The sequence below is a fragment of the Notamacropus eugenii genome, chromosome 7 (assembly GCF_028372415.1).
Source record: "Notamacropus eugenii isolate mMacEug1 chromosome 7, mMacEug1.pri_v2, whole genome shotgun sequence".
Classification (NCBI taxonomy): domain Eukaryota; kingdom Metazoa; phylum Chordata; class Mammalia; order Diprotodontia; family Macropodidae; genus Notamacropus; species Notamacropus eugenii.
In genome coordinates, this window is record NC_092878.1 from 25,975,569 (window position 1) to 26,000,280 (window position 24,712).

The window sequence follows — 24,712 nt, forward strand, 5'->3', positions numbered from 1 at the left end:
ATGTGCCAAACATTGTACTAAAAGCTGGAAAGAGAAATACAAAAAGCAACTCGGTTCCTGACTTCAAAGAACTTACCTTCTGTGGGGACGACCATAATACCATGGAGTGGAGGCTAAGGTAGGGAAGAGTGTTCTGTTCTAGAAAGCTGCAAAGATAATGAGTGGAGTCACAGGACAACTGAGTGAAATGTTCCTTCCAGGAATGGCAGTACTGATTTGATTACTGGCCTCATGATAAGCAGTAGAAAGGGAGGGTGCAAACAGAGAAGGAGGATGGCATCATAGAAGCGTATAGTGGAGGATCTAGTGGGAAGGGATCTAGATAAACGCTCACCAATCAGGAGCATAATACCCCCAAGTGGGAGCTGAAGTACTTGGTCGGAGGCAAGACTAGAGTACAGAAGCAGCAAGATGGTCTGACCCCTGTACCAAACTGCCTTCCAGGTTACCCTCTCGCTGACTGTTGACCCAGAATGGAGCACTGTACTCTAGATGTGGTCTGAACAGGACAGTGTGCAATGGAATTTCCTATGTTCTGGACATTATGCTGTCCTTAATGCAGTCTAAAATCACATTGGCTTTTTTGGCTGCCATTTTGTAGAGCTGACTCACTAAAACCCCAAGATCAGGAGTGTTTAACTCTGGGGTCCATGAACTTTACTTTAAGCATTTAAGAGCATTCTCCTGAAAAGGAAGGGTCCATAGGATTCACCAGACTTCCCCACCAAAAAAGGTGAAAAACTGATAATCCCGACTGGATGACCTTTGCATTGAACGATTGTCTAGTCACACTTTGCCCATCTCATGCTTGCCAAGGAGATTTTTTTTTTAATCCAAGTGTAGGATTTCACATGTATCTCCATTAGATTTTATCCTGTTCCTCTCAGTCCACTATTCTGAGCCTGTCAAGATCTCTAACTTTACTCGCTGAGGTATATGCTGTCTTACCTCATCCATATCTTCTACAAATACAAGTAAGTGTCTATGTGCTTCAACATTTTTCACAATCCCAATAGGGAATCTATCGAACTGCCACCAAAAACACTGACTAAGTGGCTACCATGGATCAGGCATTGGGCTCGGTACTAGAGCTGAAAAGCAAACAGTGAAACAGTACCAGCCATCAGAAAACCTACATTCCATCAGAGGAGCCAAAATGTGTATCAGAATGTTGGAGACAAAGTCCATTGGTGGACAGAAGCACCAGCATTCCCCAACTCCCTCACCTTAATCAGTCCCCTGAGGAACTGCCCCCAGTTTCCTGTTAAATAGTTGCTGTTCGGTCATGTTCAACTCTTTGTGACCTCATTTTGGGGTTTTCTTGGCAAAGATCCTGGAGAAGTTTGCCATTTCCTTTTCCAGCTCATTTATACAGATGCACCTCCTAGCTTCCCATCCTGTTAAATAAATGTATACAAAGTGGATGCAAGGTGATAGAGATGGGGGTGTGGAGGCAGGCAACTTAGCAGGTGGTGGGGTTAGGAAAGGCTTCCTTCATAATGGGTAACTCTAACAGAGAAGCTACATTCTGGCTTATAAAGCACCAAGAGTTCTTGGGAACCAAAGTATTTCGAAGTTCATTTCTGGAGAACAATGCCATGCTGTGTGTGCAGACGCAGAATCGGCTGAGGAACTGAAACTGCTGCCCATCAGGGAAGGCTAAGCTGATTCAGGAAAGGGAGGATCAACAGGGCAAGGCCCTAAATTACTTACTGAGAGTATATACAGTCAGATTTAGAGCTGGGAGGGACCTGAGAGGCCTGCTAGTCCAACCAACCTTCTTATTTTACACATAAGGAAACAGAGGCCCAAAGGGGTGAAAGTACTTGGCTGAGATCATATCAGTAGTGACAAGAGCTGACTTAAACCCAGGTCCTTTGACTCCAAATCTAGTACTTGGGCAGCCTGCTGTATTTATACTTCTCAGATAGTTAGTTATTCAAGGACTTCTGAGACAGATGATGCACACAAAAATGAGCTGGATTCAGAAGAGATCAGCCTGATCAATTGCACCTACATGGTGCAATCAGTAAGTAGAGTCCCAGAGTTGAAGTCTGGAAGTCCTGAGTTCAAATCCAGCCTCATACACTTACTAGTTTGTATGACCCTGAGCAAGTGACTTAACCTCCTTCAGCCTCTGTTTCCTCATCTGTAAAATAAGTGAAATCAATATACATTCATGAAGGGTCTACTATGTGCCAGACACTGTGCTGAGGAGACAAAGAGGCAAAAGACAATCCTGCCTTCAAGTTTACAGACTAATGGAGGAGACATGTAAACAAACATTAATAGACAGGCTAAATAGGAAACAATTAAAGGAGGGAAAGCACTGGAATTAAGGAGTGATAATAACAGCACCTACCTCCCAGGGTTGTTGTGAGGACTAAGTGAGACATTTATAAAGCACTTTGCAAAACTTAAAAGAGCTGTGTAAATGTTTGCAAAGAAATAAGTTGTGCGGTATTTTCAGTAATTTGCAAAGTGCCTGCTACCGCAAGAACCCCTCCTTAGTCTTCCAAGGGATGTTGGTATGTGGTGAGGCTTCATCATAGAACACCACGATCTCAGGAGGAAAATGTCACATAACCCAAAGGGAAATGAAAAGACACACAGTGGGGCATAAATTAGATGGAGCAGGTTACCAAGAACAATCTGGGTTTCAGCGTTCTCATCTGCAAAATGAAGAAGTCAGACTAGATGATCTCTAAGTTCCCTTCCAGCAGCACTAATTCTATGATCCTGTGGATGAAAAAGTGGCAACAGATACATTATCAAGGGCAAGGATAACCCCAAAAGGAGGTGAGCCCATCAGAAAGAGACCAGAAAATAAAGCACCTACTATGTTCATTATACTGATTCTCTCCAAGATACTAAAAGAATAAGAGAGAGGCTAAGAGTAGGAGCTCCTTGAAGGCAGGAACAGTCTCATTTTAGTCTCTGCATCCCTAGTGACTAGCACAGTCTCTAGCACATAGTAGGAGCATAATGCTAGTTGACTGACTTCATCATATTAGATAGACCCTTTATGGAAGGACTTATGGGAAAATATGAAATAGACATGTATGTATCATATGAGAAGGTGTGAAGGGAGTTCCTACACTGATGGACTCCAAAGTAGGTACTACAAAGCCAAAGTCCTCCTACCATGGTCCCCTTTGGGAGTCTATCCACAGGTAGACCTTCAAGTGAGAGAGAAACTACCAGGGCCTAGTTTGTACATCAAACTTACTGCATCCTAGGATTATAAAATCATATATTTAGAACCTGAAGGGACTTATAGATCATCTAGGCCAATATCCCGTTTTTTACACATGAGAAAACTGAAGCCCAGAAAACGTAAATGACTCGCCTGTATCACACAACTAGTAAGTGACAGAATCAGGAATTGAATCCGAGACTTTCCACTGAGATATGCTGCTTCCTTGATAAATGGCAATATTTGTGATGGATCTCCTTAGTTTTGTTGGTAATAAAGGAGACAATTTTACAACTAAGGGAGGGAATTTGGTGTAGGGGGAAGAATAATGGAGGGTGAGTCTTAAGATTGGGAGCCTTGGTGTCCTTAAAATGAGAAGGGTGCACCAGATGATTTCTAACCTCGAGTTCTAAATCCTATGATCCTCATCCTGGTGCAGCCACAGACAACCTATGTGATGGTAGGTATATCTGTACCTAAAGGTCTATTTCCTCACACGCAAAATGAAGTCTCATCCAGCTCTAACATTCTAGATTTGTGATTCACTTATCTTCTTAAGATTCTGACTCAGAGTTCCATTACCTAGCCCCACCCTCCCTGGAGGGTGAGGCCTCAAAGGAGCCTGGAGACCAGACTAAATCATCCAGGCACAGTCTGAACCCCACAGTGTCAGCAGCAGTAAGTAACAGACACAGAATGGGAACTGAGAAATATGCACATAGCCCTCACATGAGCCCTCAGGGCACAGCCAGACACAGACATACACACATATTCCACTCCATCTTCCCTTGTCATTAAGTGGCCCCCAAAAGCCCTTCCTAAAAGGAAACCAAGCCACCTCGAGCTGAGAAAAATCAAAGAAGATCCTGATTACAAGAAACAATTTTTTTTTTTAAAGTATGAAACAAAGAGGTTTAACTACTGAGGAAAGAAAAACTGTTTGGAGGGAAAGGAATGGGAGAAACACGGGAAGAAGGAAGGAAGCCAATTTTTTCTGAAAAGAACACAGGGGAGCTGAACAACACCACAGCACCAGAGTCAGGTTTATTGTTCCAGATTCCTTCAGGGGCAACGGGGACTGGGAGAGTCTGTACTTGGCATCCAACTATCACCATGACCCCTTGGGAAGGCTGCCACAGATCCAGACTCACTGCATGGACTTTGGCATGGACAAGGAACTAATGTCCCAGTAGTTTCATCATTGTCCAAGGATAGTGGTAGGGACATTCCCAAGGACACCAGGCTGGAACAGGCCTCACAACGAAAGCTCGCACACTGCCTCCTGAGTGCCTTCCCTCGGAAACTATCCCCAATTTATCCTGTATATAGGTTGTACATAGTTATCTTCACATTGTCACTGCCATTAGATTCCTAGACAGCTGAGATTGTGGGGGGGGGGGGGAGGGTTGCCTTTCTTTGTAAATCCAGATCTTAACACAGTGCCCAGTAGACAGTAAGCGCTTAATAAATGTTAGTTGCCTCTATATCACCATTCAACAGGATGCTGAAGGACAAGTTTAGGCACTGAGGGAAAGAATATATATATAATGATAATAATTGTCATCATTATATTACCAGCTATTATAATGAAAGGCAGTGGACAGGAGTAGATAGAGTTGGCCTCAGAGTCCTGCTGGATATATGCCAGCTGTGTGATTCTAGGGCAGTCACTTAACCCTTCAATGCTCCAGGTAGCTCTAAGAATTGTTGAATTGTTTCAGTTGTGTCTGACCCCATTTTGGGTTTTCTTGGCAAAGATACTGGCGGGATCTGCCATTTCCTTCTCCAGCTCATTTTATGGAGGCAAACAGGGTAAAGTGACTTGCCCAGGGTCACAGGGCTAGGAAGCGTCAGAGGTCAGATTTGAACTAGGCCTAGAGCTCTATTTACTGCACCAACCTATCTGCCCCCAACTCTCTAAGAATTGCAGTAGCCAAGCAGGGACTGCTCTGCATTAGGAGAGCAAATTCCCCCACTTGGAGAGCTCTTTATGCCTTTGAGATCACAGGTGAGGTCCAAAATACATTAGCAATAGATGATCTTCACATAAAACTTTTTAGTTTACAAAATACTTTACATTCACTCCCTCATGTAGTCTTTACAACAATTTTCTGAGGCAGCCAACGTAAGTATTACTCTATCATCCCCATCTTTCAGCTGGGGAAATTAAGGCTAAATGAAGTTAGGTCAAGGTCATATTGTTAGTCAAGGGCAGATTCGAAATGGATCTTCTCCAACCTATGGACATGTTTGAAGGGGCCCCCAATTGAAGCAGTCAACAAATGGAACAGAACCACTACAAAACAGGGTAGTTTCTGTATTCAGGACAGCATGACCAGTACTGGCTGAGGCATTCTAGGCCAGCAACCAGATCACCATTCCTTCTGTCTAGAAGCTTGTCTGCCTCATTTAGAGCAGAGGTCCTGGGATCCACACAGTCCATGGATAGATTTCAGTGGGTCCATAAACTTGGATGGGAAAAAAGAAAATTATATCTTTATTTTTATGAACTCTTGACTGAAATTTAGCATTTCCTTCCCCCAAAAAAAATTATTCTGAGAAGGGGGCCATAGGCTTGTCCAGACTATCAAAGGGGTCTAATTAAGAACTCCTGACCAAGTGAGATGAAGAAAATGAAGAAAGGGAATGATTACATTTGCATGCATGCACACACATGTGTAGATATATATTCATATAAATAAACGTATATTTATATAATACATGATGGCTAGAATCATAGATTTGGAGCTGTAAGGGACTTGAGATCTTCTCATCCAACCCCCATTTTACAGATGAGGAAACTGAGGCCCACCCAAAACCACACAGGTAGCAATTGGTAGAATGGTTACAAAGTGCTTCCACACATATTCAATCTTAAAGACAACTGCGTAAGCATTATTGTCCTCATTTGACAAATAAAGAAAATAACGCTCGGAGAGGTTAAATAACTTCGTCAATCACAAAAGTCTTCAATGGAAGAGCTGGGGACTCATATTCAGGTCTTCTGACTTGGTGGATCTTTCCAATAACCACCTGCTGCCTCCTCATCACTCTCTCTTCAAGACCCAGAACACGCAAGCATACAAAGCAAGCACCCAATAATCAGTCACTTATGGATTGGAATACAAAAAAATTAGTCTAAGAGAAACCCCTTGCCAAGGCCAAAAACTATGTCAGGCAGTATTAAAAGAATGATTTTGTTTTATAATACACTATATTCACTGCTTATGGGAAAAGCCAACTAGTCAAAAAAAGAAATGTGGTGGTTCATTTTATCTGACAATCTAAACCCTGCCCTGACCTATAAGGCTTCTGTGTGAGGGAATGGAGACTACATACTCTGCCCTCAGTATACAGGATCTTAGTTCCCACTTTGATTACCAGGATCTGCTTCTCCTCTCTTTACCAGTTTGTATATATTTTATGGCCACTTATATCTCAACGGCACTCATAAGCCTAAAGAAATACAAAGGAGGAGAAAAAATACAGGTGTGGCTTACTTTAAGAAAATTCAACCGTTGAAATTCCAAAATAGATGAGACAACGGAGGTAAGGCAGCAGCCTGGGACACACACTGACTTGCCCAAGGTCATTCAGTCAGTATGTGCCAAAGGTAAGATCTGAACCCTAGCCATCCAAACTCTGAGGCCACATGATGCTGCCTCTCTAAGACTACAGATGGCAGATCTGCATTATTTGAAGGAACTTCCTCACAAAGAAGCACTCTCCTCCAAGGAAAATATAGGTCCAGAATAAAGTAGGGGGAAAAAATATATTATAAACTTTAGAGCACAGGAGCTACATCAGCTATCATTATTACTATTACTTAGGTTCCGGGATAGTTTCATGAGTGTGATAACTTTCTTACGTTTCCCCACCATCTACTGCAAGATCCTCACCTCTCCAGATCTCAGGATTCTCAACCATTCAATATGGCCTAGAAAGTTAAATGGATCTTAGGCTCCATGGTCACAGGGATGGTAACCTCAGTTAGGGAAATGAAAAGTCCTACCATACTCTGTCCTACCTGGTAAGAGAAATGAATAACCAACGATGTAGGGAGATCCAAAATTCTCCCCTTTTTCTACTGTCCTGATTTCAAAACCTCAGTCTTTGAAGATTAAGCTAGCTTTGTCCTCTCTCCAACCCTCCCCAACCTTACAAGGAATCCCACTCCAAGCTTGGCTGGAGATAGATCCTTTCATCTAGATTGCCCAAGGTTGGGGATGGTCTGGGTATAGGGATGGTCTCTCTGGCCAAGAGTGACATGATGTCACTCTCAGTCCTTCCTTGTAATATCCATTTTTTCATCAATTGTTATCCAATCAGAGTTGACTGCCATTCTCAGGAACACTGCTCTTCCAAGGGCATATAAGATGTGAGCCCACCACCATGATTGTTTTTGGCACTCAGACCTTTTATTAAAATTCTAGCATTATTAATGAAATGACTAATTCCATCTTTCAAACTTTTTAAAGACCACACTGAACTATATCTGGAGTATTGTGATCATTTCTGCGCATGGCCTTTTAGGATGGCCATTGATAAGCCAAGAGCATTCAGAGGGTGAAGGAAGTCAAGATCATATGTTGCAGGATATATTTATTTATCTATATTTATATACTATAGCAGGATAAGTTGAAGGAACTGAGAACAACCAGTCTGGAGAAATGAAGACTTGGGGCGGGAGTGGGGGGGAGGTATTTAATAGAGTTTAGGGAGGGTGGGGCATGACAGCTGTCTTCAAGGATTTGAATGGCTGTCATCTGGAAGACATCCTGATTAGTCCCAGATGGTGGGACCAGGAACACTCCAAGGAAGTCACAAACAGGCAAATTTAGGCTTAATAGAAGGAAAATTTTCCTAATGATAAGAATTAACCAAAAGTGGAATGAGTTTAGAGAGGCAATTGGCTAGCTCTCCCCACTTTTTCAGTGTAGAGCATCAAACGAAGGCCAGATGACCACTTCCCAAGTAGTTTGCAAAAGAGATTGTTTAGTTATGAAAGATTAGACTAGACAGCCTCCAAGGTACCCTCCAAATATGAGATGCTGTCCTACATTTCATAATATCGCCTTCTAAAGAGCTTGATATATGACGAGTTGTTTCCATGTAATGTATTCACTCATCACAATGGTCCTGTGAGGTTGGAAGGATGGGAGCTACTTCTAGTCTAACTTGGAGCCTTTCAAGAGGTTAAAGGACTTGGTCAGGATCACACAGCTAATTAGAAGTACTGGTATTTAAGTTTTCGCCACCCCAACTATGTTAGCGATAAGCAGATTGTCCCATCTTTGCCAAAGAATTAGTCACAGAAGTAGCATTTAAGGGAATTTGTTTCCTGAGCAATAACTGTTTAATAAAGAGACTGGGAACGCAAGTATAGTAAAGTATACTGTAGTATACTTTCAAAGTGTAGTATAGTAAACTATGAAGGAGCCATGGCTTAATAAAAAGAAAATCAGAAAATGAGATAAAACATGCATGAAGTTATAATGCAAATACGTGGGAAACATGATTCCATTTCTGAAAATTCAGGTGAATGTTTCAGGAACGGGTCTACACCATCTCATTCTATTTTTCTCCATCTCTATGAACCCTAGCCAACTCCTGAGGACAAGGTCCCTGTAGCTGTAACAGTGTCAGAGGAAAATCCGACTCAAAAGACTTGAAGAAACTCTCAGATCGAAACCTATATAAAACTGTATGCCGTCTCAGGGAGGGAGTAGGGAAGTAAGGGGAAAGGGGGGAAAAACCTAAGATATATGGAAGTGATTGGAAAACACTGAAAACAAATAAAATCATTGAAAAACAGAAAATCCCAGATCTGCTGCTTTTGACATGAGTGACTTTAGGAAAGTCACTCAACCTTTCTGGACCTCAGATTCCTTATTCATAAACTGAGAGGGTTTCACTAGACCTCTAAGGTCAGTTCTAAATCTGTGACTCTCCATTCTACCTGTATACAACAGAATGTGAGTGCCTTGATAGGCAGGGACTATTTCACTTATGCCCCGTATCTCCAGTACTCAGTCCTACCTGGTACATAGTAGGCATTTAATAAATGCTTGGTGATTAATCATATTTGGGGAATGTGAACTGTTGTTGTTGATCAGTCATTTTCAGTCATGTCTGACTCTTCATGACTCTACTTGGGGTTTTCCTGGCAAAGACACTGGAGGGATTTGCCTTTTCCTCCTCCAGCTCATTTTACAAATGAAGAAACTGAGCCAAACAGGGTGAAGTGACTTGCCCAGGGTCACACAGCTAGTAAGTTTCTAAGTCTGGATATGAACTCAGATCTTCGTGACTCCAGGCCTGGTGCTCTACCCATTGTACCACCTAGCTGAACAGTAGGCACTTAATAAATGCTGATTTCCTTCCTTCTTTTCTTTCTACCTAGCTGCAACGTGGACTAGTGAAGGATGAAATGGAGCCCAAGGCAAGAATGGGCCTTATCTTCATATTCATAAATTTCCTCAGCATGGGAAAGGGAACTGGTTTTGGTGAATGTGGGTTCAAATTCAGTCTCTAATGCTTATAACCTGTGGGACTCTGGGCAAATAACATATTGCTATCCCTGACCCTCAGTTTCCTCAACTATAAAATGAGGGCGTTAGACTACATTACCTTGGAGAGCTCTTTCAGGTCTTTTTATCTATGATCCTACTGAAAGAGGCCTCAGGCTACAAGGCCCACCAGAGAATCACTCTCTCCCTTCTCTAGACAGTCAGACCATAGAGCTATTCCCATTCTGTTCCCCTCTCTTCCCTGGCATCAAGCCTGGAGAATTCTGTACACTCTTCGAGGGAAGACTGAATCCCACAGGTACAGACCCTGGGCAGGAAATGGACCAGCCAGCAAAGACACATTGAGAGGACACTTCTTAAAATTTAAGTTTTTCTACCCTAAGGGAAAAAACTATACTAAAACAGAAAAAAAAAAAAACCACCTTGCCAAGAGCTGTGTCCTTTGACAGCTATGCCTACAGGAAGGGGAAGCCACTTGCCTCCATGGCAACACCAATCGCCTCACGGGGAGGAGAGGGCAGCCTTAGGACATCCCGTTCTCATGCCCAGCAGCAGCTGGGCTTCCCTTCTTACCCAACCCAAAAGGCTGACTTTATTGGCTGGGGTACGGGGTGAGGTATGTGTCATGGGGTGGCTACAAGGGAGTGCTAAAGAGGATGGGGGAGAGGTGAAAAGATCTGGATCGATTCCTCTCCCCCAAAACCACAGGCCCTCCTTCCTCTCCTCATCACCTTATCACGTGGCTGGGCTAGGTAACAGGGTAATCTGGGTATGGGTCTCAGTGGCAGGAGCTATAGAGTCCCATGCCCAGTTTCTTTAAAAGCCCCCATCGATGCCTTACTTCCCTTTGGTCTATAAATGGGGAAGTGAAGAAGACTCTTAGGAGGCTGGAACAGAATTAGGACACGGGGTAGGAATAATATTTAGAGCTGGAATGGGCCCCAGAGGGCATCTGGTCCAACTCCTTCCTTTCACAGATAAGAAAAATTGAGGCCCAGAGGAATTAAGTGACATGCCCAGTAAATCTGAACCTGGGTCCTCTGACTCCACAGGGTGGGGGTTGGGGGGCAGGGTGTTATTTGGATTCAAAGGCTGCAGGGAGGTAAGACTGGGCTCCTCCCAATGGTCCCTGTGGCTAGCTGGTTCCTTCCCCACTGGGGCTCTCCTTCCTGGATACTGCAAACCTAAGCAGGCGAGGAGGCTCCAGTTCCCATCTCTCCTATATACACTGTTCTGGTCATGGTGGGAATAGTAAGGGTATTTTTTTTTTTTTTTTGCCACCAGTAAGTAACACAGGTTAAAATCCCAGCCAAATCCTTACCTCTGTTCCTATTGAGCATACCAGTATAATTCCTGCCCATCCCCCCCGCCACATATGTACAAGTATATGCACACACCCATCACGGTGGGGAGAAACTAACTGGCCCCGTCTCCTGGAACACTGAAGGAGGAGCTGTCAGGTGCAGAGCCTGTGGGGAACTCGGCCCCTTGTCAGCCACACAGATGACTCAGAGGCTAAATATAGCCATCGATATAAACAGAGCCAGCCACAGAGCAAACACAGGGCCCAGAAGCCCGGGCTCTCACGCACGGCCTCTCTCAACATCTACCCCTCTGCCCACCCACCCCCTCACCTCCACTCCTGCCCGGCATCCTCCCTTCCACCCCACCTCTCTGAAGTACTCCAGGCAGGCTTTCCACTCCAGTGGCAGGGGCTGACTCCCTAGAGACTACTCATCAGTCTCTGAGTCTTTCCTGCCCCCAGCCAAGGACCACCCCCTCTTAGAGGCTAAGCTATAGTGCAAGCCAGAGTCTTGGTTTAGAAAAAAACACCCAACAATGGGAGGGTTTTAAAAGGCCAGGAAGCTAACGAGCCAGGCCCTGGGCAAAATAGTCACTGATAAGTCTAATACACCACACAAGCCCACAGTGTAGGCTGGCCTTCTCTCTCTTTTAAAAAATGTTTCACTGACACTCTTTTCATCACTCTTCACTTCCCTCCCCACAGCTCTCTACCACCTCCCTAGCCTAAGAATCTTCTCTTGTAATAAACAGGATAATCAAGCAAAACAAATCAAAATGTTGGTCATGCCTGAAAATGTACGCTTCACTCCACACCTATAGACCACCACCTCTTCTAAGAGACAGGAAGCAACCTGCACCATAAATTATCTGAGGTTATACCTGGTCACCTATAAGATTTCTCCCTCAAGGTGCCTAACCTCTTATATGAACTGTAGGCAAGGCCTATGCCTCAAACTAAACTTACTTTTTAACTCCCTCTGGAAAAAAAAATACCTGTTATCAAAGTGGCCTAAGGAAGCTTTAGTTTATAGCATGGGTGAAACCTCATACAAAATTAATTTTCTAAGAACTTACTGGCAATTATACTTACGATGTCTGTCAGATTGGTCAGAGAGGCATTAATTCCCCAGTGCAAGCCAATGAACAGTTTCTAGGTTTCTATAGCCTTTTAAGTTTGCTTAGTCAGCCGTCCTGAAGCCAAGGGTGCCTTAGCTTCATGAGATCTTCAGGAAATGTCCCAAGGTTTAAAGAGGTCCACAAGCCTCTTCTATGGGGGACTATGAGACCCATTCACCATCAGCTCTATGCATGATGGCTGAGCCATACATGCCCTCCTTCATGCAAGGCTGTGTTGGAGCAAAGGTAGACCAGAGCATGGGAACTAGTCTTTGTGTTATAAGGAGCAAGGATCCCTCTCTATGGAGGTTCTAGCAAGGTATCTATCAAAGTAGCTGGGAAATGTTTCTACCCTCTTCCAGAGAAGGAAGAACACATGACTGCAGAGATCACCAAGGTCAACCCTAGGTAGCCAAACTCTGGGTTCCCTTACTGGACCTCAGGGATTGTATAGTATACTTCATCAATTCAGGGATGTTATCAAGGAGTTATGCAGTTAGCAGGACACACAGGGCTTCTAAGCAGGTAGGAAGAGGTAATACTACATTCGGCCTCCATATGCCTTGAAAACCCAAAAAGCCATTAGCAGGCATATCTTGGACTTTGATTTGCTGTCCCTAAATGACCACCATCACAACTGCACCAGTCCCCAGAGGGCAATGCGGCTTGGGAAATAAGCCAAGTCTTCAAATGAAAAGCTATCAGAGAGATTGTGGCCGGCTAAATCAATCTCCCAATAAGCATTTATTAAGCGCCTATTGTAAGCTAGGCATGTGCTGGACACCAGGGAGATAAAGAAAAAAAAGTTAAGTAATCCCTGCCTTTAAGGAGTTTACATTGTATTTCAGACAATTTCCATGCTGGGACTCCATTTGGTGACACACTGAGAGCTCCACACCCTCTACTCTACAGATCCATCCCTAAATTCATCTAGCCTTCTGACCTTGACCCATAGCTCCCCATTGTAAGAAGGTTTCTCTGACTTTACAGAAAGAATAAGGGAAGACAGAGAAACTAGGAATATAAAATAGATACCCAGTTTAACATGGAGAGTGAAAGTGTCTCAAGATCGAAGAAGGAAGAAGGTAGTTAGATTTCCTTTCATCCTTCCTAGGGATCCTACCACACAGCTGGGACTTCTCTCCCTCTGATTGCACCACTCAATGCCAATCTATCCCACCAGGGGCCAAAAATGAGGCATTTAGAGCAAGAGGGAACCTTAGTTAGGGTTCATCCAGTGACAGAGGAAGAGACAATGGTTGCCAGAGGTTAAGTCACTCGTCCAAGGCTTTGTAGGTAATGAGAAAATAGCAATCCATCAAACTCAAAGTCACTGGATAGTAAATCCAGAGCTGTTTCCACTACACTGAAGCTTCCTTAAAAAAAAAAAAAAAACCACCTGGACTGTGGCGTATGTGTAGACATCCTGTAACTGGCTGACCACAAGATGAAGGGGAAGCTGTTTGTCTTTGCCTCAGTTTCTCTTGGAGGATCCAAATGACTCCTCTGTTCACAGCATCTGGAAAAGGGAGGGGGGCCTCTTGGCACCTCACTATTCTAAAGCCAAGGTTCCAAACCAGGTCTTGCAGTCAGTCCAGCATTAATACCCCAAAGAAGCAAAGAGTGGCCCCTTCCACAAACAGGCCATCGGGGAAGTGGGAGTCTAAGTTGGACTCATGAGGCAGTCGTGCCATACCTGGCCATGATCTTGGTGGAACTGATGTTACTCAGGAATTGAGCTAAAGGGTGAACCTGCTCCCCTAGAGACAGAAGGGATACAGGAGGAAGGATGCCTTGGAGGTATTGCAGGCAATGTCTATCCATTTATTTTGACAACATATTTAAAGTCAAAATCTCTTTGGAAAGAAAGAAAGAAAAACAACCTGGGAAGGAAAACCCTGGCCCTGAGTCAGAAGGCCTACATTCAAACACCACCTCTGACTCTTCTACCTGTGTGACTTTGTGTAACTCAGAAGGCCTCAGAGGTCCCTTCCAACCTTAGATCTATGATCCTATGATCTCCCAGAGCCTGGATCCTGACTCCATGGGAGAAAGCCTTGGCCAAAGCCACAGGTTACCTCTTGGCCATGTCGTAGGAAGGGACAAGTAGAACTTAAGACCAAGTAGGCGAAGAAAGAGCACAACTCTAGGGAATATGCAAAAGCCTGGGGTTCCTAGTCCCAAATCCCTTCCCCACTGATGGCTTCAACTTCTCAGCCTGCAAGAAAAGAGCATGAGCAAGAATGGGTCACAAGGGATAAAGACAATGGTGCTTTGAAGATGTGAGATGCCCGTCAGTAGTAAAACCAATGCAAAAAATGCCTTGCTTTCTAAAGTCAGTTTCTAAAAGGTCCAAAAGTAACATTATCTGTCACCATTTTGCTTGTGTTACTAGACTCCTAGTTTCCCCAAAGGCACCAGAGGCAGAAGCAGAGCCTGGTATTAGAACAAGGAGGAAGCGAAGGAAGAAAGAAATGCTAGTGGAAATTTTCAAAAAGAAAAGAAATAACATTAGGGCCTGGCTTTTACATAATGTTGGCGCTGAGAAAACAGGTTAGAAAGTCAAAATTTAAAATCACTCCAAAGCCACTGGCAGGAGAGAAGGAGGATCAGTCAGGGTCTATCCATTGAACACTCAGTATTGGCTTCCCTGGAAGGCTGGACCCTGCTTCCCCTCCCCCCAGCTGAGATGGCCAGGGCCCTGGGAGGTCAGCAACCCAGACTGAGATTGAATGGTGAGTGCTCTGGCTCAGAGACCAAGTAGGGCTGGGAAGTTGATTCTGTGCTCTTAAAGGGGCCACTCTCAACTCCTAGGTCACCTTTTCCTGTTTAGGAGCCAGAGTTTGGGCACTGAGGTAGGAGGGTGGAAGAACTTTAGTTGCAGCCAAGCCCTGGGAAGACAGGATTCCCTATTACCTTTTCTTAGGTGTGTTTGGAGGGGGAAATCTCCCTAGGTGAAAATGTGTTCATATAGCACCAAGGCGTCAGACAACTGGGCAAAAGTGGAGCCAAGAGTACAAGCCAGACCCCAGGAAGGAGTGGGAGGCATTCAGCTCACATTCAGATCCCACACCAGACTAGTTAAACAGGAATGCCCTGGAGAAATAACTGACCAGACAGCTCCCACCACTGGAGACCAAGGAAGTTGTTGGATACACAGACTATAAGAGAATCCCTTCCAGCCAGAGGAGAGGAGCCCGTGTGTGGCCAGTTCTAAAAATGTGACTGCAGAGAAGGAACAGATCTGAACAGCTCCTCCCTTGCCAAACCACTGTGGAAGATCCAGTAATGGAGAGAATAGATTTGGGGACAGGGGTAAGGATGGAAAGGGAGGCCTGGAGAGAATTAGGCCAACTTGGAACTAGGTCAAGGACCCAGGGTGTGAGCCAAAAGGGAAGCTCTTGGGGCCAAGAGATAGAGCAAATTGGGGTCCTTGGAGTAGAAACAAGAGGATGGGGACTCTGGGTCAGGGTCAGAGACCTGAATTCCAAGTCACCTTCAATGATGTAACCTTGATGTTGCTGCCCAATATCGTATAACTGCTTCTGTCCTGACATAACCTACCTACCCCCACCATGACACCCAGCAAGAGAACCAGAACTATTCATGGACCCACACTGGCAACCCTATATTTTATCTCATTTTCTCCCCTTGCCCCAGATTCTAATCATATCTAAACCTACACAGACTTACACCCAGGAAAATACCACAGCCAAGTAGTAAAGATATGTCAAGATCCAGCAACTGTTCAGCTCTGACACCAAAGTTGGGTGAGACTAGAGACAAGGTCTACACGTCAGTCATTCTCTCTGAGACCTCCGAAATCACTTACTTAATCTTATGTCCCAAAGCAAATTATCCTTTACTATGTGAGGTGGGAGGAAAACACACAGCTACACTGACTTAACTTAGACCAATTAGGACTGTGCACCTCAAAGACTGGTTAATTCAATTTCCAAATGACTTGAATTCACACTCTACATTATATCCTTTAATACAGAATCAGTCTGAGATACCTCTCCCTGCCCAGGCAACGCTCCAAAATGTTTGCCAGGGGAGGAAGAGTTAAGTGTTCTGGCTGGGCAGACCGGCTCATAAAGGCCCAGCGCAGGGGGGCAGCCCAGGGCCCTCCACAGCTCCTCCTGCACGAGCCAGCCGGCCGCCACAGCCTTTGTTGACTAACTCTGCCACATGCTTAGCTGACACGCGATGCTCTGCTGTGGTGGTGCCAGGGCTGGGCTGCTGGGCTGCCACTGGGCACCCCAAGCCCCAGGCCAGGAGGGATTCTCAGAGGTACTATTTTCTCCTGAGTCCTTTGGCCCTGGTTCCCAGACAGAGACATCAGATCAGGCAGCCTCCCCAGCTGGAAAGTGTCAAATTACAACCGGTTCCACAGCCTCCCATGCTGGAGCCCCACTGCCTGCGTTAACCTTCCCTCTGCTGTACTTCCTCTGAATGCATGAGCAGGCGGTGGGGACTGAGCATCCACTCCAATCCACAGGGGTGACACTACTGGGTCGAGGAGATGGAGAGGTGGCAATTGTGACCAAGGTGCTGTTCAGCCCTTTTGTAGCTCCCACCTCACTATAACCCCTTCAATAGCTCCTGTCTCCGCATCATGGTGAACCTCTTCCTCTCTAGGGTTCAAGATGCTCCTCCCAACGGAGCCCAACCATTGCCCAGAAACTGCGCACTCCCAAGTCAAGGAAGAGTCCCAGGGTCTGACTGAAGGATGCCCAAGTCTGGATGAGAATTTTGAATGAGAGAAAGGCAGCAGAGGATTCTTATGGTCCTGGCATCTGTTGAAGCTCAGCTTCCATTGGCTGATACCTACCCGCTGCATATGGAGTCTGTGGAACTGGTCTGCTATGCGTTGAAGTTTTCGGGCAATCTGAACCTCAGTTCGATGCTCCCACTGTTCTTCAGGGGGCTCCTCTCCAAGCCTCAGGCTTGCAGGAAAATTGGCTGGGAGGGGAAGTCGGTATCCAGCATTGCCTGCGAAGATAGCAGGAGAGAGAAGGTCCACATGAGCCAGCATTTGACACAATAGCCAGAGTCCTTCCTGGGGGCCTCAACCACAAATGCCTAGCAAGATCCACCGGTATATAGTAAGCATCAGCTCCAAGTGCAAATCTGGAAGGATCTCATTGACCATGTGGTCCAACCCTCTCATTTTACAGATGGGGAAACTGAGGCTCAAGAAAGGTAAATGATTTGCCCAAGGTCACACAGGGATCAAGCACCAGAGGTCATATTTTAACTCAGATCCTCTGACTCTTGAGCTAGTGTTCTTTCCACTGGACATGCTGGAGGCTGGATCAAAATTCAAGGAGCACAAATTTCACCTTTGGCATGACTCTATAGTAGGTGGTGTCTCTCATCTATTTGCCCAAGTTAATTAACTAAGAATTTATGCAAGGAGAATAGATGTGCTCACTAAGTGCTATGTTGTATTGTAGGAGAAGAAATAAGGGAAATAAAGCTCAATATCTGCCGTGACACACAAATAATGATGACACAGACTAGAACATGATAAGAGTACAAGAAAGATAAAAACATTACTTTAAGAGTTGAGAAGAGGGAAATGATCACACCTGGTTGAGAGGTGGGAAGGGAGAGAGGGGGAGAGAGGAGGAGAGAGAGAAAGAGAGAGAGAGAAAGAGAGAGAGAAAGAATGAGGAGGAACTTCCTATAGAGGTGGTACCTGAACTAAGCCTTAAAGGATGGAGAAGAATAAGGTTGGGCATTCTAAGTATACAGAGCACTGTGAACAAAGACACTGAGGCAGGAAAATACAAAGAGTCCAATTTCGACAGAACACAGAGTAAATGATGGAACGGGGTATAAAATTAGGCTAGAAGGTCAGAAGGAGCAGACTGGTAACAAATCTGAGAGTTATTTGTAAGGCTGGATATCACCATAATGAAGTACTCATTTCACTCCAGGATGAAGCCCCTCTCCAGAAGGAATTTTTAAGGTCTCCAGGATTTTTGGTTCCAATAGACTGAGGAAAAGGTCAAAAGGTGCAACTGCAGAGTATGATCTTCCCTGGAACCTCCCCAGCAAGCTTCAGGCAATACCAAGAAGAGAGTGCCTCCAGCCACAGGGAAAACAAGGTCCTTCTGCAGGCAGCCTTGGCTGGGCCTTCTGGGATGCCCTCTGAATGTAGACTATCAGCATCCTTCAAATCAGAGATGTTCCACTCCCTCCCCTCCTTTTCTAATCACTCAGGCCAACTCTGTACAGAATTACTTTGGCTTATCACTGAAAGGCAGTTCCTTTAGAAAGAAATGCAATCTTCACAGGTCTTGTGCCTCATCCTATACACATAAGATAACTTCAGAACCTCTTTAAGCTAAAAAAATGGGCTTAATGCCTAACCTTACTCCTTATGCCTGGCCCTCATGCCCCTTAAATATAGGTAATGGGAATGGGATCTGCCCGGATTTAAGCCACCCTGTTCCTGAGGAACAGCCTTTATCTCAGCATGAAGCCAAACCCCGCCAGGACTTGGCAATTTTCTCCTGCTCTCCTTCCAACCACAAGTAGTCTTCAGTAAAAGCTGGGAGCCAAGCTTGGCCCCTAGGAACATTCTCTTCTAGAGGGAACTGCAGTGTAGCAACAAACCAAGTGATAAATGCCGGAGGGAGTGGGGAAGCACTTTTACATCTTCCCCCCCTTCCTTACTACCACAGGTCACTGATAACTAAGCAAGGGCTTTGCTCTAGCTCTCCTCCCAGACAGAATGCCCACACCAAACTAAGAAGGCTTGGTCGTTTTCTTCCCCCAGAGGCCCCTCCTGGGTGTACAGAGGCAGGGAGAGACACAACTACAGCTAAGACTGAGTTGTCCCCACTCTACAAAGGAAAAAAGCCTACCATACCCACTGGGCAGCGTAACAGATAATCTGAGTCTTAAAAGGGACTTTAGAATACAGAAAAAAGAGAATGTTCCTGTTGGAAAAGAACTTAAAAGTCACCTACTACAATCCCCTCTTGTACCAGAATAGGGGTATTTTCAGAATAGTGAGAGCATACTTGCTCTAAATTCCCATAGCACTGAACTTGTACCTAGTAGGTGCTTTGCACCTAGTAGTGCCTTGCACCTAATACTTGCTCAGTTATTTGATGATGGAATAAATGAATGGTAAATGATGCGCACGGCAATTTAGCTTCATGAAGACTGGCAAGTGATCCAGCAAGAAACAGAAAGAAGTGAAGGCTCAGAAGGGAGAAAAGAGAGGACTCAAGACCCCTGTGGCCCTCTGCCATACCTTTATTAGAAGGGATAGTTTTACCTCTACTTTGAACTCAGGAGAGAAGGATCAGGAGGGAAAAGGCTGTCAAACTCACCATAAAAAAGTCGGTGGGGTTCTTCAGTCACTCCACAAGGCAGCATGACACCCTGGCTTGGGGATGCTGGACTGAGGGTCTGAGTGGCCTTGTCTTCCTGGCCAACTGACCGAAGCCCTGGGCCGCAGCAATGGGTGAGAGGGAAAAGCTGCAGCCCATCCAGCATATAGTCAGGCTGACTCTGGGCAAACAGAGCAGCTGAGGTCAGGCCCCCTGGCTGAGCACCAGGCTCTGAGTCCTCCGGGTGGAACACCTCGTCCTCCAGCTCGTCTACATAACGAGGAGGCTCCATCTCTCCTGCAAAAGAAAGGCGGTCAAGTCTGGGGTGCCACTCCTCACCCCCCTTGGATGATTCATGCCCCTGCTCTCCATGCTCTACCCTAGCCAATGGAAGATAAGGTCAGGGACTGCTGACATACAGTCTTGGCACAGGAAACCTATAAATGAAGACAAAAAAATCCCCCTCAAACTACCTGGAAAAAGCCCAACACACCTGGTCCCTCTAGTAGGCTGCCCACAGCCTCCTCTACCCTTGGCTTCTTTTCCTGAACAGGCCTGTCTGTGGAGTTCAGACCGTGAGTGCTCTTGGCAAGGGCTATTTTGGCTGCTATGAGACTTGCTTACAGAGTCTAGGTGCTGCTATGGGGTATTTAGGAAATGGTAAACAATGAAAGCAGTGGGAGGGAAAAAAGGGACCCAAGTCATTCACCTGCTCCAGGAGTGCAAGGTCACCCAAACAGGCTCCAGACACAGTGTTCTCTACAAGTGAGAAAAAAGCATAATCCCCGCCCTAGGGAGCTCACTACCACACTCAGGCAGAGCTAAACTCCTGGCTGAGCAACCACCACTACAACAAAAGCCAACAATAACCTCGAAGCCGTGCTTCCAGCTCCAGAACCTGCTCAAGTCCCTCCCAGCCGACTAACTTTCCCCTATGCCCCGCCCCCACTTGCTCAACACTCACCAATAGACACTGGAGGGTGGTTTGGTAGTGGTGAGATTCCTGGGAGGGCCTAAGTCACAACAAGATGCTCTGAATCTGGAGAGTGGCTGAACTGAGCTCTCAGCTCTCCAGAAGTCCACAAGAAGGATGAGCTTATCATCTAGAAGCTTTTAGAACCTGCTCCTTGCAAGCTCCCAATCCCCTACCTCAAAGGGTTCCCATGCCTGTCCCTAGCTGAACCTGGGAGCTGTGTATCCTGCCTCCTAGGAGGAAGTAAAACTCAGCCTCATGTCTCTGGCATCACCTATACCGTCTGGGTAGCATCTCTTGCTTTAGCAGACAGACAGCTTAGAGAAGAAGTCCTGGGGTGACCCACTTCCCAACTCCCACAGTTCATAACTACTACACCGCGTATTCAGTGACTGCAGTGCCACAGTGTGTCTTAGCTTTGCTAGTGCCCAAAAGCAGAAGTCACCTATACTCTCCAATGGCCTTTCTTCAACGGAGTGCCATGCCACAAAGCTGGACAAAGATAGTATCAGAAACAAAACTCGGGACTCCTGTCTCCCAGGTTACTTCTTGCCTTCAAGCACAATCCAAACTGAACTGTGTTTTTCTGAAGCATCTGAATAGATCACATCTAAATTTGGAGAGCTTGAGTATCAAATACTTCTGCCTTCATCAAATCTATTACTCCCCTCTCCCAGTTATTGGAGTTGTTAATGAAAAGGGCCATAGGGCACATATAGATGACCTACCTACCTACACACACACACACACACACACACACACACACTCACACAGACTCCATCTCTCTATCCATATCTATCTATCTATCTATCTATCTATCTATCTATCTATCTATCTATCTATCTTTCCCCTATGGACCAGGATGCAAACTTTCTAACTGAACTGACCTGAGGCTGCTCTACCAGAGTTAAGTGGTGGTTACCTGTTGCCCAGAAGAATGACAGCCTTTATCTCATAACAGTAACCCCAAAGAGGGTTCCCTTTAAAACAGCTGGGATCCCACAAACACAGGCAAAAGACAGAGACTCTTTCTCCTCCAAAGCTTGTCAGCTTTTACCCTCCAGGCAAAGCCCCAGTTCTAAATTGACTGGGTTGGGTGAGTGGGGGAGGTGTAGCCTGAGTGGGTTGGATCAGCAATCCTGAGAGACCCTTTCCATTCTCTACTGTAGGAAGTACATAACCCCACTCCCCCTACCTGACCTGACTTTCCCTAGTGATTCAGCTCCAGCCTCCTCTGCCAGTACAGGCTAGTCCAGAAAAGTTGTGGTACACTGACTGGGGGAGGGGTGAAAGATGAGGCAAGTGGTCCCTGAAAAAACTTTGGAATAAGTGATGGAAGAGATCCCCATGGAACTGAGGATGTGGGACACTAAGCCAGAGGGCTCCGCTTCCCCAGGAAGACACTGCCAGGTAAGCCGTTACTCCAAAGTGAAATCCACTCTTCTGGACCTGCTCAAACCTTTTCCAACTGTGACAGTGACTTCCAAAAGTTGGGCTTGGCCCCAGAGGGCACAGACAGAAACTAGGCAGCTGAAGTCCCTGGCGCTGCCAGAAACCAGGGGTCATGTGTACACTACAGACCCGGGTCCACAGTACAAGATAACTCCAGGAAAGAGCCTCAGCTCTAGCGCTATGATGCCAGGGTTCAGAGCCAAAGCCCAGTGATGAGCGCGCGGGGCTCCGTGCCCAGACCGGGATGGGAAAGAGGTAAAGGAAGCCAAGCTGGAAAGGAGCAGTCAGACCCCTTGGAAGGCAGTGCACCCCAAAACTCTTCGCCACCATCCCTACTTTGGAGCAGAAATGTAAAAAAAGAGCTAAGGCACCCCACACCCCAAAGTCCCACAGTCACTGCACCCCCAAGCTTCCCTGGTCATTGCAATCTGAGCCCTTGTTCTGCCAACGACCCCCTGGGGCAGAGGACACCCCAAGATCCTTCCAGCGAGCCCCGCGCTCACACCTCACCCCTCGCGGGTCAGCCCTGTAACTCCTCCTCCCTCCGCCCTGCACTGCCCCCAAGCACTGGCCACCCCTCCAAGCCTTCCCTGCCGCGGGGCACGGACCCCCACGGGTGCGCTCTGCCCCCGCCACGGGGCACTCACTGCAGCCCGCTCCCCGCCACGCGGCGCCGTCTGCCCCTCGTGGGGCGCCGCACCCCGCTCGGCCGGTCAGCCCCCCAGCCCCGGGGGCTTACCTGGCGACGGGGCGCAGGCGGCCGGCGCGCGCAGGGAGGCCAGCCTCCGCCGCCGCCCGCGCGGTATTGTTTCCAAAATACCCCCGCTCGCTGGCATCCCGCAAACAGCTGACGAAGCCCCGCCCCTCGGCGACGACCTGACCAATGGCGAACGAAGCTCCGAGTCCAGGGCTGGGCAGCAGGCAGGGACAATCGCGAATGTGTGAACCTTCCAGGAGATGCGCGGCAAGGGCGCAGGGCAAAATTCTGAGCCGCCACAGAAGCGAAAGGTTGGCTTCCCAGCCCGGGCGAAGGCTGTGCCACCCCTTCTGTGGGAATCCAGAAAACAGAAAGCAGGCCCAGAAAGTCTTCCTAGGAGACCTAGGGTTTTTCGTGATCGCACTAAATAATTACCTGGGGGGGAGGGGAGGGGACGATATCTTCAATTTTTGCATCCCCTGCAATAGTGAGTGGCATCCCAGCTTCCTGTTGACAAGTGGATGTTGGCAAGCTCCTGGCTCTGTGCCCCCATGACCCAATCCATTATCAAGTCCTCCGGTCCTAACGCAGCGTCTACACCTGAGCCAAGGGCTGTGACTTTACAACCTGAAAACGTCACAGAGTGGAGAACCTTATCGGTCCGCGTAATGGTTGGAAGTTACCGCCTAAGTTTCATATTTTGTACTCCAAAGGAAAAAAGGATGGGAGGAGGAGGAGGAGGAGACCTTCCTCCAGCTCCTAGTTTGGAATCCTGGTGCCTTGACTGTGCCTAGTAAACTGCAAAATAAAAATCTCCTGAGGGAAGGATCCTCCCTGTTATACCCGGGCTGCTTGGGCAAGTGTCTTACCTGACCGGCAAGTGAAGATATGGCGGGTAAATGTCACATTTCCACGGGGCAGTGGGAAGGGTTGCTGACTATTCGTCTGACTTCTTAATCCATGGGTTGCAGATTTAGCCAGACGGTGAGTTTGGTGCCCTTGGGACAACTGCTTGCACTAGCTGCTCCTGAAGTGCGTGGTAACTATTTGCCCTGGATGGGCATGGGATAGTGTGGTTAAACATCTCCCTTACTTCATTTTTTACCTGAATCCATCCATTTCCATGCCCTTGCCCATCCTTTGGAAGAACTTTGTTATTCCTGGGAACTCTCCTGCCCATCTTGCCTGGAACTCCTACCTTCACTGATGAATCATGGCTCACCAGCACTCCTCACTCCCAAAGAACTTTTGACCTACAGTCTCATCAAAATTTGTAATATCACACATAGCGGCAATTCTCAACTGTAGTAATGGAAAGAGGAGGATTTGGAGTTGGGGGATGTGGATTCAAATCATCTCAGGTAGGACAATCAGAGCTTTGCCACAAGTTGTCAAAATGATGGAGCTGGACAAGATGACCAACTCTAAGTCAATGATCCTGTGAAGGGGAGACTACAATTCCTTTTTTACCCTTTACCAATCTAGTATAGTATGATGGGAAGAACACTGGTGATGAAAGTAAGAGGATCCTGGGTTCAAATCCTTCCTTTGATGCTTGCTCACAATACGGCCTTGGGCAAATTACTTAACTCTCCTGAGCATCTGTTCCTTATCTGTAAAATGAGAGGTTTGGACTAGATGGCTCCAGAGGTCTCATCCTACTAGATCTCCTATCCTATGATCTGCCCTACCCTGATTAGAAAGGGGTACCCTCTCTCTAATGGAGGCAACAAGTCAATTGTCCTTAAGGATTTGTCAGGCCCAGACTCTGGGACCCTGCTTGGTAGACTGGGAGGGATTTTAACTTTCATGTGGGAAGATGGTGTCCGCAAAAGGCTTGAAGAAAATGCCAAGACATCCACCTTGTCTTTCCTAAGGATTGATGTCTGTCCTGGCAATAATAACAGCTCATACATATTCATTTTCCAAAGAACTGGCCTCACAATGAAGAAGTGAAATGGGTAACATGAGTATGACTAGTCCCATTTTACAGATGAAGAAGATGAGGCTCACAGAGCAAGATTCACCACAAAGTTCTATTACTTTTTCTCAGTTTAATGCAACAAGTACTTACCATGCCCTTCCACATCC

At 46.4% G+C, this 24,712-nt stretch overlaps 1 protein-coding gene across 3 annotated transcripts in view; it reads right to left on the minus strand.

The window, feature by feature from the left end:
* BMF (Bcl2 modifying factor) overlaps positions 1-22,761 on the minus strand; it is a 30,743-nt gene extending 7,982 nt beyond the window's left edge. Inside the window, exons 1-3 of one of the 3 annotated variants that reach the window (XM_072624364.1) lie at positions 22,664-22,761; positions 19,500-19,796; positions 16,982-17,142 (exon numbers count right to left, since the gene is read on the minus strand). In XM_072624364.1, the coding sequence (XP_072480465.1) occupies positions 16,982-17,142; positions 19,500-19,796; positions 22,664-22,760 (555 nt within the window). In that variant the 5' untranslated portion in view covers position 22,761. The other 2 variants (XM_072624365.1, XM_072624367.1) reach the window with 2 other exon arrangements.
* Positions 22,762-24,712: the final 1,951 nt, after the last annotated feature.